The 16,957-nt window shown below is 42.2% G+C and overlaps 1 protein-coding gene across 6 annotated transcripts in view; it reads right to left on the bottom strand.

Annotated features, from left to right (window-relative positions):
- smpd4 (sphingomyelin phosphodiesterase 4) overlaps positions 1-16,957 on the bottom strand; it is a 72,880-nt gene that overhangs the window by 42,158 nt on the left and 13,765 nt on the right. For all 6 annotated transcript variants that reach the window (XM_041202736.1, XM_041202735.1, XM_041202737.1 and 3 more), the window contains exons 5-8: positions 15,343-15,451; positions 13,781-13,833; positions 5,920-6,071; positions 2,308-2,440 (exon numbers count right to left, since the gene is read on the bottom strand). In XM_041202736.1, coding sequence (XP_041058670.1) covers positions 2,308-2,440; positions 5,920-6,071; positions 13,781-13,833; positions 15,343-15,451 — 447 coding nt within the window. The remainder of the gene's footprint in view (positions 1-2,307; positions 2,441-5,919; positions 6,072-13,780; positions 13,834-15,342; positions 15,452-16,957) is intronic.

Raw genomic sequence — 16,957 nt, 5'->3', positions numbered from 1 at the left:
AATGATTTATCATGGACCTTTATAAAACATTGGTTAGGCTGCAGGTGGTACAGAATGCCTAATCTTGGGCACAGCACTTTAGGAAAGATGTGAAGGTCTCAGAGAGGGAGCAGAGGAAAATTTGCATGGTTATAGGGAAAGAGGGACATGCAACTAATTACAAAGCTCCTTCAAAGAGCCGGTACAGGCACCATGGGCCAAATACCTTCCTCCTGTGCTTTATCAATGTTTCAGTGAAACGAGGAACACTTGGGACCTGGTTTTAATTTCAACCCGGAACACCATGATGACAGACTCCTCTGCTGCCTTGCGGAAAGAGGTTTGTGTGAATGATTTTGGCCAGTTTTAGCCCTGCTGCTAATGGACTGCTCTTAACACTGCACCAACTTGACAAACTCAGGAGAAGCTTCAGGCTGATGGTGTGGGAAAGATGTCACTCCCGTGCAGAAGAAGGCCCTCTTCAACAACTGGACCTAAGGAGATAACCCAACAGCTACATAACGAGTAGCTAAGGTGATATAGATTTTTATGGACAACTGCTTGAAAAGTAGGGTTATACAGACTCGAAATGTTAACTCTTTCTCTCTCCACAGATGCTGCTAGACCTGACTTTTTCCAGCATTTTCTGTTTTTGTTTCAGGTTTCCAGCATCCGCAGTATTTTGCTTTTATGCTTGAAAAGTATGTTTGCTAAAATAAAGCTTTAAAAAAGCCTTTATTCAGAAAAGGGATGCATGGACTGACAACTTGGCACCTTTCTGCAATGTTTCAAAACCTTACCCGACTGCTTATCTCAAAAAGGATCACAAAAGATAATTTTGAAATTCAATGAGTGTTCCACCAGTGTAAATGAGATTCTTCCACTTGCTGGTCTTTTTTTAGAAAACAGACAATTAACTGAAAAGGACCTCAGTGGAAAGCTAAACAAATAACCCAGACGGGAGAAAGGCTACTTGAATGGCCAATACCAAATATAAAAGCTTGATTTGTCAATTTGGGAGCAGCCATCTTTGGGTTTCATACTCTAAGAAAAGGCTGGAAGCTGCTGAGAGGGAGAAGCATCTTGAACATTATGAGAGAGACATCTTGAAACAAACTGCTTCTCAACAGGGAGAGACAACTAAAGTTTCCAGAAGCAACTACTGGACTGTTGTAATAAATTAGGCGACCAAGAGAAGTACCATAAAAAACAGTAACCTTCACTCATTACCAAGGCCTGTTCTGCTTGTTGAGGAAAAGAAAACTCCAGATCTTCAACCACAGAAGCCATCGCAGCTGCTAAACCATACCTCAAGTTTCAAGCCCTTCACTTTGGAAAGAAGGAATTCAAATAATGGGCCCACAGCCATATCTCGCAGAGATCGACTTGAAATCTCATCTTTAAGTACTTTTTAAAAATCTTTCTTTGTACCTGTTCATAACTTTATCACTTTTTACCTTTATAACTTTCAGCAATTGTTTGTATAATAAACTAAACTTTATCTTGTTTAAGAATAAAGTTAATCTTCTGGGTCATTTTTAAATTGAACCATTCATAAATTAAAAGGGGGCTACATACACACTTACAAATTCTTAGCTTACAGACTACTTTAAGGAAACTCCTTTTACATGGTTGTTGACAGTGGTTACTGAGACAAAGCATATGAGGGGGGGGGAGGAGGTTGACCAAAAACTTGGGCAAAGAGGGGTTTTAAAAGAGGAAAGAGAGCAGGCACAGTTGAGGAAAGGAGTTCCAGGATGGAGCTATTGACCTGATGGTACAGCCACCAATGGTTGAAATAAGGGGAGGGTGCTGCACAAAAGATCAGGGGTAGAGGATTGCAGAGCTGGGATAGGGAGATGTGATGGGAAGAGGTCTTGAAGAGATTAAAACATGAAGATTATGTAGGTCAGTGAACATAGATTGATGGGTGAATGGGACTTGGTGTAAGTTACTATTCAGGCAGAAGATTTTTGAAAAGTTGAAGTTTACAGAGAATGGGAGGTTGTTCAGGCAAACGTTAGAATTATCTAGCCACAAATGTGACAAAGGCGTGGATAAGAGATCTAGAGTCAAAGACATGCTAAGATGATGGAAATAGGAAGGTATTGAAGTAATGAGGACCTGAGATCAGGAGCTCAGCTTTGGATCGAATAATAACAAACCCTATCGCTTGATCTGTGAAGACTTGATATGGACTCTATTTGTAAATAAAACACAAACTGTTATCTGCCTCCGAAGTGATATCCATTACTCTGACCAGGGCAGAAACACAGAAAAACAAACCTTTGCAGCAACAGTGACAAAGAACTCAGTATTCACTTTTACCTGAAGCAATGTTTCTGATCTCCAGATTTCCTGTGCAGCTGGGTCTGTATTCACTGAGGGCTGATGGGATATATGACGCTTCAACAGGCTAGTGTGGGGCCCACCATAGGAGGTGAATGGCACATTCTGAGCTCTGTCAGGAATCAAAGTGCAAATAGAATTAGAGTTACAGATAATTTCTGTACTAAAGGGAATAAAAATTATGAGGAGCACACAGCTCCTCAAAAATAAACATGTAAAATATCCTCCTCCACCTGTTACTGCCCATTTCAGTAAATCCAACTCCCTAACTACGCAACCCCACCCCTCATGTTAATCACTATGCCTATAAATGTTACTCAGCATCGACCTTGGCACCAGAAGCAACAATGGCAAACCCAGCCCTGAGTGCCCTGCAAAGTCCTCCTTACTAACATCTGCGGGCTTGTGGCAAAATTGAGAATTATCCTATGGATTACTCAAGCAACAGTCTGACAGTCATACTCACAGAATCATACCTTACAATGTGCAGCATGTAATAGACAGAGCTAAGTGATTCCAAAACCAGCGGATCAGGTTTAAGCTCTGGAGTCCTGCCACATCCAGTCGTGAACAATTCACTGGAGGCGGCGGCTCCACAAATATCCCCATCCTCAATGATGGGGGAGCCTAGCACATCAGTGCATTTGCAACTGTCTTCAGTCAGAAGTTCTGAGTGGATAATCCATTTTAGCCTCCTCCTGATGCCAGTCTTCAGCCAAGTCGATTCACTCCACATGACAAAAAATGGCTGAAGGCATTGGATACTGCAAAGGCTATGTGCCCTGACAATATTCTATAAGTACTACTGAAGAGTAGTGATGCAGAGCTTGCTGCACCCCAAGCCAAGCTGTTCCAGTATTGCTACAACACTGGCATCTACCCGGCAATATGGGAAAACTGCCCAGGACAAAAAGCAGGACAAATCCAACCCAGCCAATTACCACCCCATCAGTCTACTCTTGTTCATCAGCAAAGTGATGGAAAGCACCTTTAGCAATCAAGTGGCACTTGCACACCAATAACTTGCTCAATGAGCTGCTGCTCAGCTCCTGGCCTCATTACAGCTTTGGTCCGAACAAGAGAGCTGAACTCCAGGGGAGAGGCAAAAGCGACTGTCCTCAACTTCGAGGCAGCATTTGACTGAGTGTGGCATCAAGAAGCAAAACTGGAGTCAATGGGAATCAGGAGGAAAACTTTCTACTGGTTGGAGTCATACCTTGCACAAAGAAAGATGGCTGTGGTTGTTGGAGATCAATTATCTCAGTCCTAGAATATCACTGCAGGAGTTCCTCAGGGCAGCATCCTAGGCCCAACCATCTTCAGCTGCTTCATCAATGACCTTCCCTCCATCATAAAGTCAGAAATGGGGATGTTCGTTGATGATTGCACAATGTTCAGTACCATTTGCGACTCCTCAGTCTGCGTTCATAGCAAGACCTGGACAACATACAAGCTTGGGCTAATAAGTGGCAAGTATCATGGGCAGAATTCATGTGTTTTTTTTAACTGCCCATGGTCAATATGTTTGTATGCAAGGGCTGTGTGTTTTCTTACCCTGAGAGGTTGCTCCAATAAAATGACCAGCAGCAAAAGTTTTGAAAGTTTAAAAACAAAAGGTTATTTATTATCACACTTGGCCCAGAATTTAAAACGTGATGTCTCATTCACTCAGCTCACACACAAAAGATTAGATACAGATAAAGATAAAACAATACAATTACAATTTATGATCGTCTGTCTCTTTCATGAAAGGCCTGTAGTTTCTTAATGAGTTGATGCTTTAGTTGAAGTGAAGGTCATGTAAAACAGAGGATTCTCAGTAAGCTGCGGAGCCTCTTGTTGTCAAATTTCCAAGTTAGTGGTTCTCTGGCGAATTTGAACAGGTTGGGGGTGTCCTTTACCATTTTGAAGGTATTGTTGTTTATTAACTTGGCTGCTTGGATGGCTTGCAGCTGGTTCAATGATTTTCTGATGGAACTCTGTCTCTGCAAAATAGCTTCCTGCTGTTATTTTAAAAACAGACAAAATGGCATCCTCACCGCGTCACTTCTACAAGTTCAAAGTCCTTTTTCCAAAAAGGAAGGTGGTGGGTTGATTACACATCCAGTGTTGTCATTTGACACCTTAAAATTCACATTCGTCTAACACAGACCAAGTTTCAATGTTTCTTTTGTCCATGGTGAACAGAAAGTCGAGCCAGCTAGGTGCTTTGGTTCTTTTCTTGATGGTCCATCCTTAAAAGATATATATGTGACTTCCCTGGATGGCTGGGAATGTCCATATTTAATCAGGTATTTGCTTGAGACTCAGGACTGTCTGGAGTTGAAAATGTCAATAGTCTCACAGTTTTCAGAAGTCATCTTAAATGTGTGTTCATTTGTGTTCAAATTTTTGACTAAGTCCATAACATACTAGAACATGACAAGTAATATTCATGCCACACAAGTGTCAGGCAATGGCCATCTCCAACAAGAGAGAGTCTAACCATCTCCCCATGACATTCAATGGCATTATCATTGCTGAATCACCCACTATCCCGAGGGTTACCATTGACCAGAAACTGAATGGGACCAGCCATAAAATTACTATGGTTACCAGAACAGGTCCAAGGCACTGAATTGTGAGCGAGTAACTCATTTCCTGACTCACCAAGGTCTGTCCACCATCTACAAAGACACAAGTCAGGGGTACAATGTAATACTCTCCACTTGCTTGGATGAGTGCAGCTCCAACAGCTTGACACCATTCAGGGCAAAGCAACCCGCTTGATTGGCACTCCATCCGCCACCTTAAATGTTCACTCCCTCCACCAACAATGCATAGTAGAACTAGTGTGTACTATTAACAAGATGCAGCAACTCACCAAAGCTCCTTTGACAACACATTCTAAACCTGTGACCACTAGGCTACTGAGAAGGACAAGGTGCATGGAAACACCACCACCTGCAAGATCCCCTCCAAGTCACACACCATTCCGACTTGGAACTATTTTGCCGTTCCTTCACTCTATCGTTAGGTCAAAATCCTGAATATCCCTTCAAAACAGCACTGTGGGTTTACCTACATCACAGGGACTGCAGCGGTTCAAGGAGGCAGCTTACCACTACCTTCTCAAGGGCAATTAGGGATGGTAATAAATGCTAGTCTAGCCAGTAACACCCACATCCCTCGAAAATAATATATATTAAAAAAATGAGCCCTCTCATGTTGTCACTCGGTGAATCTGCTCAATCACTACAACGGTTAGATTTTAATTCACCTCCCTCAAATAGTCACTCGGTAATCCTTCCCCTCACTATTATTGACTGTATCTCTTCAGATGTCATGCTGGATCCCTTACTTGGTAATCACTCAACACCGTTTGATTGGTGTTACCTTTACTGATGCTCATTCACCTGCCCTAACCAAGTCCTCCTCAATAACATCAGCGCTTAACAGGTATATATAAGTATAATCTCTACAAATTACCAAAAGGAACCGACACACTTAGTGACAGGCAGGCACTGAATAATATAGAAAAAACTGGTTAGCATTCTCCTGGTCTCAGAAACACCCAACGCAATTACAGGTCAGAAAAATGAGCAGACGTACCTTGGTGTCGGAGGAGAGACAGTGCCACATGCGTTCAAGAACGGTGATGCTGGCACATTCCCTTCTACTGGGAGGAAGTATTTCAGGTACCTGTCCACTATGACAAAATAGGCACTGTCTGAGGTGCTGAAGAGCTGCCCTGGTGGGCAATTCTGTAACAAGAGTTCAGAGCACAATGAAGAGCACAGGGAATAACCCCTTGCAGACTGTGTAAAGAATCCTATCACAGGCTGTATTGTGTAATCTCCCAAACAGTTCTGTGAAGCACTTGTTCCTCACTGTTTCCAAATAGGTAAAGGCAGCAAAACCAATTAAATATCATTCTTGCGGCCCACATTTGCATCAGCAACTTCACTTTCAAACATCCATTGCTGTCATTATTAACTGAAGACAAAAAGAACTGTTAACAACTATTTGTACTTATATAGCACCTTTAACATGGTAAACATTCCAAAGGCCTTCACAGGAGTGAATATCAAACAAAACTTGGCACCAAGCTACATAAGGGGATATTAGGACAGATGATAAAAACTTGGTTAAATCTTAGAGAAGGAAAAGAGAAGTAGGGATTGGAGAGGTTTAGGGAAGGAATTCCACATCTTGCAGCCTTGTTAGCTGAAGATGTGGCCACCAATGATGGGGCTAATGCAAGAACTCAGAATTGCAGGAGCACAGAGAATCTCAGAGGGCTGTAGCGCTCGGGATTGTTATTGTTATGGAGATGAGGATGTGCATGGTCAGAAAGGGATCTGAAAAAAGAGAGATTTTAAAAATGGAGGCTGTGTTGGACTGGGAGCTGATGTAGATCATTGAGCACAGAGTGATGGCTGAAAGAGACTTGATACAAGTTAAGCAATAATTTTGGATAAGCTCAAGTTTACAGAAGGTGCAAGGTGGGTGGGAGGCCAGCCTGGAGAGCATTGGAATAGTCAATATAAAAACAAAAAAACTGCGGATGCTGGAAATCCAAAACAAAAACAGAATTACCTGGAAAAACTCAGCAGGCCTGGCAGCATCGGTGGAGAAGAAAAGAGTTGACGTTTCGAGTCCTCATGACCCTTCGACAGAACTTGAGTTCGAGTCCAAGAAAGAGTTGAAATATAAGCTGGTTTGAGGTGTGTGTGTGTGGGGGGGCGGAGAGAGAGAGAGAGAGAGAAAGAGAGAGAGAGAGAGAGAGAGAGAGAGAGAAAAGTGGAGTGGGGGTGTATTTGTAGGGACAAACAAGCAGTGATAGAAGCAGATCATCAAAAGATGTCAACAACAATAGAACAAAAGAACACATAGGTGTTAAAGTTAAAGTTGGTGATATTATCTAAACGAATGTGCTAATTAAGGATGGATGGTAGGGCACTCAAGGTATAGCTCTAGTGGGGGTGGGGAGAGCATAAAAGATTTTAAAATATTTAAAAATAATGGAAATAGGTGGGAAAAGGAAAATCTATATAATTTATGGGAAAAAAAAAGGAAGGGGGAAAACAGAAAGGGGGTGGGGATGGGGGAGGGAGCTCACGACCTAAAGTTGTTGGAATAGTCAAGTCTGGAGGTATCAAGGCATGAAGAATTGTTTCGGCAGCAAATAGGCTGAGGCAGGGGCAGAGACAGCCAATGTTAGTGATAGAAGTCAGTGATCTTGGTGACAGGGAAGATGTGTGGTCAGAATTTCAGCTCAGGGTAAAATAGTATCAAAGGTTGCTCTTAGGCTGCTTCAGCCTCAGTGGTCAGGGAGAGAGATGGAGTCAGTGGTGAGGGAACTGAGTTTGTGGTGGGCTCTGAAGTCAATGGCTTCAGTCTTTCAGCTGATTTGCACAGGACAGCTGGAATAAGAAAGGGAAAAATGGTACTCTGACGTACGGTAATAAAGAGGGCCAAACATTTTTCCGAGTGGAGAAGAGAAAATGGACGACTGAATCAAAGCAAAAATACTGCTTTGTATGGTATTTGAGACATGGGAGATTCCCCAGCTGTTTTCAATTCTGCTAAAAATGTTCACCTTAGCGACTTAAAGTAAAATGGAGAGAGAACAAAGTGCATGACTGGCATCAAATCATAATGTAAAATCAGAGGACAGGAACATTCATTCTGTGTGTAACAGGAAGCTTTGAGAGGGGTGGTGGGGGAACAAAGTTTGAACGTTCCCATCAATTTGCACACATCTCAAGCCAAAGACACCAATAAGCCTTGGGATTTACCACTAATGGTGGAACAGCAGGAGTGAGGTTTGACACAGTTGAAGCATTTCCTTCCGAGCTCCACTCCAGACATCCCTGGCAAGCAGGATAGCAAAGTTCCAACTCCTGACTATTTAATTGACATTCACAGTACTTCCAGTTCTCCACATAGCGAGTAGAGTGAGGTTTCAAATTTGCCCATGTGAAAAGGGGGCTTTGTTACAGAAACAACTCAGAGCACAATCTTTAAATTCAGTTGTGGAAAAAATAGGCAGTGTCTCAAATACCACTAGATACACCACTCTGTTTAGTATTTACTCAGACTAGAGAAGTGGTGTTTCACAGGGATTGATAATGAGACCACTGTTGTTCACAATTTACATGAATGAGTTAAACTCAAGAAACTGAAGCAATTTCAACTTGGAAGTGACACCAAATTTTTGGTGTAGTTTATACTAACAAAAACAAAAAGTGCTGGAAAAACTCAGCAGGTCTGACAGCATATGAGGAGTGAAAGACAGAGTTAACGTTTTGAGTCCATATGTCTCTTCTTCAGAGCTAGAGGAAAGTAAAAGTGTGGTGAAATTTATACTGTTTAGGGAATTGAGCAGGCCTGCCCTTCTATCCAGCTTCACCATCTCTACACCCCCCCCACCATTATACAGTATATATTTCACCACATTTCCACTTCTCTTAGCTCTGAAGAAGAGTCATATGGACTTGAAACATTAACTTTGTCTTTCACTCTTTATATGATGTCAGACCTGCTGAGTTTTTACAGCACTTTTTGTTTCAGATTCCAACATCTGCAGTATTTTGCCATTATACCAATGAAGACTGACAAAATACAAGATACTAATAAACTCTCAGAAAGGGCATGTAAATGGAAAATTAATTTCAACATAATGGTGAGGTGTTTGTAGGAGGAATAGGGAGGCCACAAAGTCCTTTAAGAATCTAAATGGTGTAGAGGGGCAAGGGATTTAGGGACAAAGATTTAAAAAACATCAAAAGCAGTAGCTCAGATTAAAAAATGTTAGAAAGAATGCAAAGTTCTGGGGTTTGTTTCATGAGGAATACTATTGAAAAACAGAGAAGCTATGTTAAACTTATAGAGAGTCTTCTGTGTACAGTTTTCATCTCCATCTTACAAAATGGATATGGAAGCAGTGGGTAAATATAAATAAAAGTGTTACAAGGATGATACCAGAACTGAGAGTGCAGTTATCAGGAAAGACTGAACAGGCTGGGGATGTTTGCTCAAAAAGACACAGAGGGCAACCTACATCGAATTGACAGAACAGGCCATCCCCCCTATCTGGTCCACGCTAGCGTTGATGCCCCAGACAAGCCTCAACACTTCTCTTCATCTAACACTTATCAGTGTACCCATTTATTCTATTCTTCCTGATGTTTATCCAGATTCTCTTTAAATGCTATACCAGTCACCTCAGCTACTCCCTGTGGTGGTGAGCTACACATTCTAACCATACTCCGGGTAAAGAAGCTTCTCATGAATTCGCTCATGGATTTATTATCCCTCTTATATTTATGGTCCCTAGTTTCGAATGCCCTATAAATGGAAACATTTTTTCTACATCTATTCTATTCAAACACCTTCAGAATTTTAAAACATTGATCAGGTCACTCTCAAGAGTTCTCTTTTTTTCCCCAGAAAGAAAAACTTGAGTTTATGAAAACACCTTTCACAATGACAGGATGTGTCAAAGTGCTTTACAGCCATTGAAGTGCTTTTGAAATGTAGTCACTGTTGTAATGTAGGAAGCATGCCAGCCAATTTGTGCACAGTAAGCTCCCACAAATAGCAATGTACACAAAATCCAATGTTGACTGTGGAATAAATATTAACCAGGATGCTGGGGATGAATCTCCTGCTCATCGTACCATGGGATCTTTTACACCCATCTGAAAGAGCAGACAGGACCGCTGTTTGAAGTCTCATCTGAAAAATGGCACCTGCAACAGTGTAGAACTTACTCAGTATTGCTCTGAAGTGCCGACCTTAATTTCTGTGCTCAAGTCATAAGCTGCAATACTACACAATCCCATCCCTCCCCTGCCACACAACTTCAGAGGGGGCTGGCAGGTGGAATGGAGGTATAAAATTAGGTGGCATGATGGCAGGGTGCTGGGGTGTGGATACCTACTGCCTGCACTAGAGTTTCAGCAGCTGGCTAGGTTATGAGTGACCCACTGGCTCTTGGGCCAATTGAGGCCCTTAAGGGCCTCCTCCCATCACCAGCACCATTGATATTTTACCAGGTAAATTCTGGCCCCTGACTGCAGACTCGGTGGGTGGGTGGGGGAGAGTGGTGTTGGGGTATTACCCAATGCAGGGTCCCCTGAATAGAAATGGCCACCTCCCTTGCTCCCCACTCTCCCCTAGCCCACCTCTCGGTTCTGGGCCTGCCTTGAGAAGTTGCCCCAACTTACCTTATTATCCTGCCTCTCCCATGGCTCCTGGCTGGACTGGAGAGCTGCCGTACCTCTGATTGGTCAGCACCTCTTGGAAGTAGGACTTCCTCCCAGATGGAGGTGGAAGCCACGACCTCAGGCAATTAACTGCCTGACAACCTTAAAATCTGGCTGTGGCTTCCCAGCCCGGCGGAGGTAAGCTCAGATCAGACTTTCCAGCTGGTGGCTGGTGCCGCCATGTCTGTGAAAAATTCCGGCCATAGAGTGGGACTTGAACCCACTCTGAATCAGAGGCAGGAGTGCAACCAGCCAAGCACCAGCATGTTTGGTCTTTCCAATTTGTGTAACCTCTCAGCTGTTGTGTCATTCTCGTAAATTTTCTTTGTATCTTCTCCAATGACTCAATATTCATTTTCATAACATGGAGACCAGAACTGTGAAAAGTACTCCAAATTTGGTCTAACCAAGGCTCTATACAATCAGAGTTAGAGTCACTCTGCCCATTGAGTCCATGCCAGCTCTCTGTTGAGTAATCTAATTAGTCTAATTTCCTAGCTGTATTCCCACAATCTGTAAGTTTACTACTCTTAAGTGCCCACCCAATTTCCTATGGAAATCATATATGGTCTCAGCTTTCACCACGCTCAGTAGGCAGAGATCCAGTTCATTCCCACTTGCTGTGTTAAAAAAAAGTTTTTTCTCACAACCCCTGCATTTTTGCCTAAAACCTGAAATCTGGGAACAGCTTTTCTTTGTCTGCCTTAATTTGGTTTTTTAATTATGTACCTCTAGAAATAAGCCCTATTGCTAGGTTTGCTAAAGAGTTTAATTAACCTACGTCACTACTTTTAGTGATTTGTGAACTTGTACCGCTAGATCCTTTTGCTCCTCTACTCCATTCAGGCTCTTATTAATCCATGCAGTACGTGGCCTCTTTATTCTTCCTATATTCCTACCAAAATATACCACCTCATACTTACCTATACTTCAATTCATCTGTACATAAAATTCCAATTCCAATTAAACGCCCATTTTGTAAATTGATTAATGTTAATTGATTAATGTTTTCCTATAATTTGTCACAATTATCTGTGTTAACTACATCCCCAACTTGGTGTTGTCTGCAAATATAGAAATTATGCTTCTGATTGCCAAGTCTAAAACTTTAGTGAAAACCCGATAGAAATCTTTAAAAAATATGAAAGAAATTGATTGGGTAGACAGAGAAGATATTTCTACTTGTGGATAATCAGAAACATAGGCCATAAATAAGATAGTCAATAATAAATTCACTAAGGAATTCAGGAGAAACTACTTTGCAAATTGGTGTCATATTTGATCCTGAGTTTCCCCACCACAAATTCACACCATCATTTAGACCACCTAATTCCACCTCTGCAACATCACCCATCCCAGGCCCTGTCTTAGCTCATCTGCTGCTGAAATCCTCATTCATGCTTGTGTTACCTCTGGGATTGATTATTCCAACCCACTCCTGACCAGCTTCTCACATTCTACTTGAGGTAAACTTAAGGTCATCCAAAAGTCTGCTGCCCATGTCCTTACTCGCACCAAGTTCCCTTCACCTATCACCACTGCATCCGCCGACCTACATTGGTTCCCAGTCACACAACACCTTGATTTTAAGATTTGCATCCTTGTTTTCAAACTCCTTTTGCCCCTCGCTCATCCATATCTCAATAATCTCCTGCAGCAACCACAATGATCAAATATCTAATATATTGCTCATCTAATTAGAGTCTTTTGAGCATCCCAATTTCAATTGCTCCACCATTGGTTTCAGTGCTTTCACTTGGCTAGGCACTAAGCTCTGGAATTCACTCCCTAAACCTCTCATCACACTTTCCTCCTTTAAGACATTCTTTAAAACCTACTTTGACCAAGCTTTTGGCCATTTGCCCTCGTACCTCCTTAGATGGTTCAGTGTCAGACTGTGCTTTATAATGCTCTGTGAAGCGTGGGATGTTTTATTACATTAAAAGGCATTACATAAATACAAATCATTGCTCTTGAATGGTGAGAATATGGAACTTGTTGCCACATGGAACAGTTGAGTCAATTACCACAGATTCTAATAAGGGGAAGCTAAATCAGTACTTCAGGAAGAATAAAATGATTTGCTAATAGGGTGAGATGAAGTACCACAACAATTTGTATTTATATACCATCACTGCAATAAAATGTCCCAGGGTGCTTCACAGAAACCCTTTCAAACAAAATGTGGCATGTGCCATACTAGGACAGAGAAGCAGATGTTTGGTCAGAGGTTGATTTCAAGGAGTGTCTTAACGGAGAAGAGAGATAAAGGTGGAGGGGTTTAGGGAGGAAATTCCAGAGCTTAGGACTCACGCAGCTGAAGGCACAGCCATTATGAATGATTTCAAAAGGAAATTGGGTGGGCACTTGAAAGAAACTTGCAGGACATGTGGGAATACAGCAAGGGAATTAGACTAATGGGTTGCTCTAGAGACCGGGCAAGGGCTCGATGGGCAGAATGGCATGTAATGACTGATTGTTCCGAACCTTGGTTAGATCAGAGTACTTTTCACTGTTGAGGTCTCAGTGTTATAAAAAAAAGGACATAGAGATATTGGAGAAAGTACAAAAAATTTAAGGATGGTACAACATCAGAGGTTATACAAATATTGGAGCGATTAAAATCAGAGATGCTCAAGAGGCCAGAACAAAAGGAGTGCAGATAACTCGGAAGGTTGTAGAGCTGGAGGAGGTTATAGAGATAGGGAGGGGCAAGGCCATAGTGGGATTTGAAAACACTGAGCACTGTGGGAATGGATGAATGGACTTGGTGCTAGTTAGGATATACATAACAGAGCTTTGGACGAGCTCAAGTTTTGTAGTGTGGGAGCTGGGAGACATTTGGAATCGTTAAATCTAGAGAGTTAATGAAGCATAGATGGGGTTGCAGCAACTGGTAATGTTAGGTAGGGGTGAAATTGCAAGATATTATGGAGGTTGAGAGGAAGCTTATGTGGCACATCTGATGTTAGACCTATTTCTGTGTTGTAAAATTTATGCAATCATTAGAATGGAGATGCCTTGCCTTCATGGGACAAATTATTGGTCTTGTGGGGCCAAAGTGTTATAGCTTAGATACCTCCTGCAACCACCACAACAGAGGACATGCCAAAATTGTTGGTGGTGGGTGAAAGACACAGGCAGCAGGATTATCCTGTCCTTTAAATAGTGCCGCCTCACATTCTGCAATAGCAACTTACCCGTGGTGTGGTGAGGTGCATAGCTAAATTGAAGAGATAGTATTCAAAGGGATCTGGTCGTGCAGGTTAAGGATTGAAAACAAGTCTACTTAAAAAGCAGCTCTATCAAAGTCTCCCCACTGCTGGCTTATCTCTTCACTGTTAAAGAGCTAATCCCAACACTCAAAAGTGCTTCATACAATGAGGAGCACCGTTTGTACATCGCTACAAAGTTTTAATTTAATAATTGGTTCCTAGTTGTCCAGAAACAGTGTCCTTCTTTTAAAGAAACTTAATTTGTTTACTAAGAAGGAACAGTATTGTTCACCAGTAAAACCAAATGCGTCAATTACCTTAAAAGGGGTCAGGCCAGGTCTATTTACAGTCAAATGTGAAAACAATGTAGCATATCTGTCAAACAGAGATGAAGAATCAAATAACATTTTATGGCCAATTTTAACCTCTTTTCACATCTGCCACCAGGGATTCAGGCCTCCTTACTGGAATCTGGCTCCAGTGGGCACTATCTGCATCCCCAAGTGACCATTTCCCATTTGCAAATCTGACGTTGCAGTGTTCCTGGAAACTTGGGGGTTTACTTGCACAAATCAAAGGTGAGGAGCAAGTTGAAAAAGCTGTTAAAGCATAAAAGATCTTTGACTTTATCAATGGAAGCATTGCATACAAATGCAAGCAGGTTACTCTAGTCCTATATAATATCATCAGGCAAAGTCAACACGCTTTTGTGAAGGGGGAATCATGTTTGATAAATGTATTAGAGTTCTTTGAGGATGTAACAAGCAGGGGAACCAGTGGATGTGATGTGTATGAATCGCCAAAACGCACCCGTTAAGGTGCCACACAAAAGGTTACTGCACAAGACAAGGGCTCATGGTGCTGTGGTGATATATTAGCATGGATAGAAGATTGGCTAACTAACAGGAAACAGGAATCAGGATAAGTGGGTCATTTTCAGGGTGGTCAAACCGTAACAAATGGAATGCCACAGAGATCAGTGCGGGTCCTCAACTATTTACAATCCATATTAATGACTTGATGAATGGACTATTTATACCAATTAGCACCCTTACAGTATCCCAGATCAGATCATTGCACTCAACACAGATCAGGGATCACAGCTGGGGCTTTCGGATCTGTGTAGCTCAGTAATATATTGCCATTATCTAAACAGCCATTTTGGGATCTGAAACTGCTTGCATTTTGAGTGATTTTAATTAATGATGTATATTTGTTACTGCTACTATGACAGTTTAGGATGGGTGCATTGACATGAGCTGGGGCATATGGTGGTGAATCAGTGAACACTCAGAGCTGGCAGGTACATTTCCAGGCATGGCGACTAGAGTTCAAATAATTCTTTCTAAAAGCATGAAAAGATGTGAAAATGTCCTCGACTAAACCTGCACAAATACCAAAGTGCCCTGAGGCCCAGCTATTCACATTATTCCAATGTATAAAGGGAAGCAACATCCTGTAACACAAATCATAAAAAATAACTAGTGTCAATTCAATGCTGTTAAGGCAGAGGCTTCAGCTCCATATACAATCTAATGAAAGGATACTGAGTGAGAGACTGAGATTGGCCAGTCCTGAGGGAGGAAACTGTAGTTTGTTATGATACAGTGGAAAATCAGGTAGAACGCCTTCTTGGATTGAAGCCTTCACAGGACCCTGAATTATTCAAATACAAATAGACCAGAATTAGTAAACATTGAAGATTCTCAGAGCAGCAACTGTGAAATAGTTTACATGTTTATCCTTCACACAAACTTCTGCAGAAATGTAACAGGGCTAAGAATTCACACTATATTTATTTAAAATATCATCATGGCTAATTCGTAAAGTTTTAAAACGGGACAATGACCTTTTAAAATGACTGAAGTCATGTCTGGCTGTGACCTTCAAACGATAGGAGCTAATCTGACAGCATTGAAGAAATTTGCGCCTCATTGTCTCTGAAGAGACGCTAATGACCCTATGAACTGCAGAGACCAAATTCAAAGGAAATTATGCAAAGGCCATCTCAATTTCATAAACCAAGCCTGGCCAACTGGAGCTGAGTTGTCTATGAGGACAAAGGACCCTGCAACCTCCCTTTCAAATTCTTAATTGTTCTAACATTAACAATCTCAGGAATCCAGAGAAAGGAATATACACAACAAAAAATAAATAAATAAATAAATACCTGGAAAAACTCAGCAGGTCTGACAGCATCTGTGGAGAGGGACGTTTCGAGTCCGTATGACCCTTCATCAGAACTAAGACATGTAGAAATGAGATGAAATATAAGCTGGTAGAAGGGGGTGGGACAGGAGAGCTCAATATGGGACCAGTGATAGGTGGAGGCCAAGAAGAGACTGCCAAAGATGTGATAATGAGGACATTAAGGGAAGCAAGCTAGTGGCAGATGGCCCTAGTGCGGGTGGGGTGGGGGGAAGGGATCGAAATGGGCTAAAAGGTGGAGATGAAACAACAGATCGAAATAAGTTTAAAAATAGGAGGGAAAAGGAAAAAATATATTGTTTAAAAAAAAGTATAAATTATTGGAAAAAGGGGGAAATCGGAAAGGGAGCGGGGATGGAGGAGAGAGTTCATGATCTGAAATTGTTGAACTCAATATTAAGTCCGGAAGACTGTAAAGTGCCTTGTAGGAAGAAGAGGTGCTGCTCCTGCAGTTTGCATTGAGCTTCACTGGAACATTGCAGCAGGCCAAGGACCGACACGTGGGCATGAGAGCAGGGTGGTGTGTTGAAATGGCAAGCGACAGGGAGGTCTGGGTCATGCTTGAGTACAGACCGAAGGTGTTCCGCAAAGCGGTCACCCAGTCTGCGTTTGGTCTCAAATGTAGAGGAGACCGCATTGGAAGCAGCGAATGCAGTAGACTAAATTGAGGGAAGTGCAAGTGAAATGCTGCTTCACTTGAAAGGAGTGTTTGGGCCCTTGGACGATGAGGAGGGAGGGCGGGGGGGAAGTAAAGGGGCAGGTCTTACACCTTCTGCGATTGCATGGGAAAGTGCTGTGGGAGGGGATTTAGGTATAGGGGGTGATGGAGGAATGGATCAGGGTGTCCCGGAGGGAATGATCCCCGTGAAAACGTGAAAAGTCACCGGAGGGGCGGGGGTGAAGGGAAGATGCGTTTGGCGGTGGCATCATGCTGGCGTTGGCGGAGGATGATCT

Source organism: Carcharodon carcharias, chromosome 13 (assembly GCF_017639515.1).
Source record: "Carcharodon carcharias isolate sCarCar2 chromosome 13, sCarCar2.pri, whole genome shotgun sequence".
Classification (NCBI taxonomy): domain Eukaryota; kingdom Metazoa; phylum Chordata; class Chondrichthyes; order Lamniformes; family Lamnidae; genus Carcharodon; species Carcharodon carcharias.
Note: the sequence above shows the minus strand (reverse complement) of the source record. Positions and strands in the feature narration are given on the sequence as shown.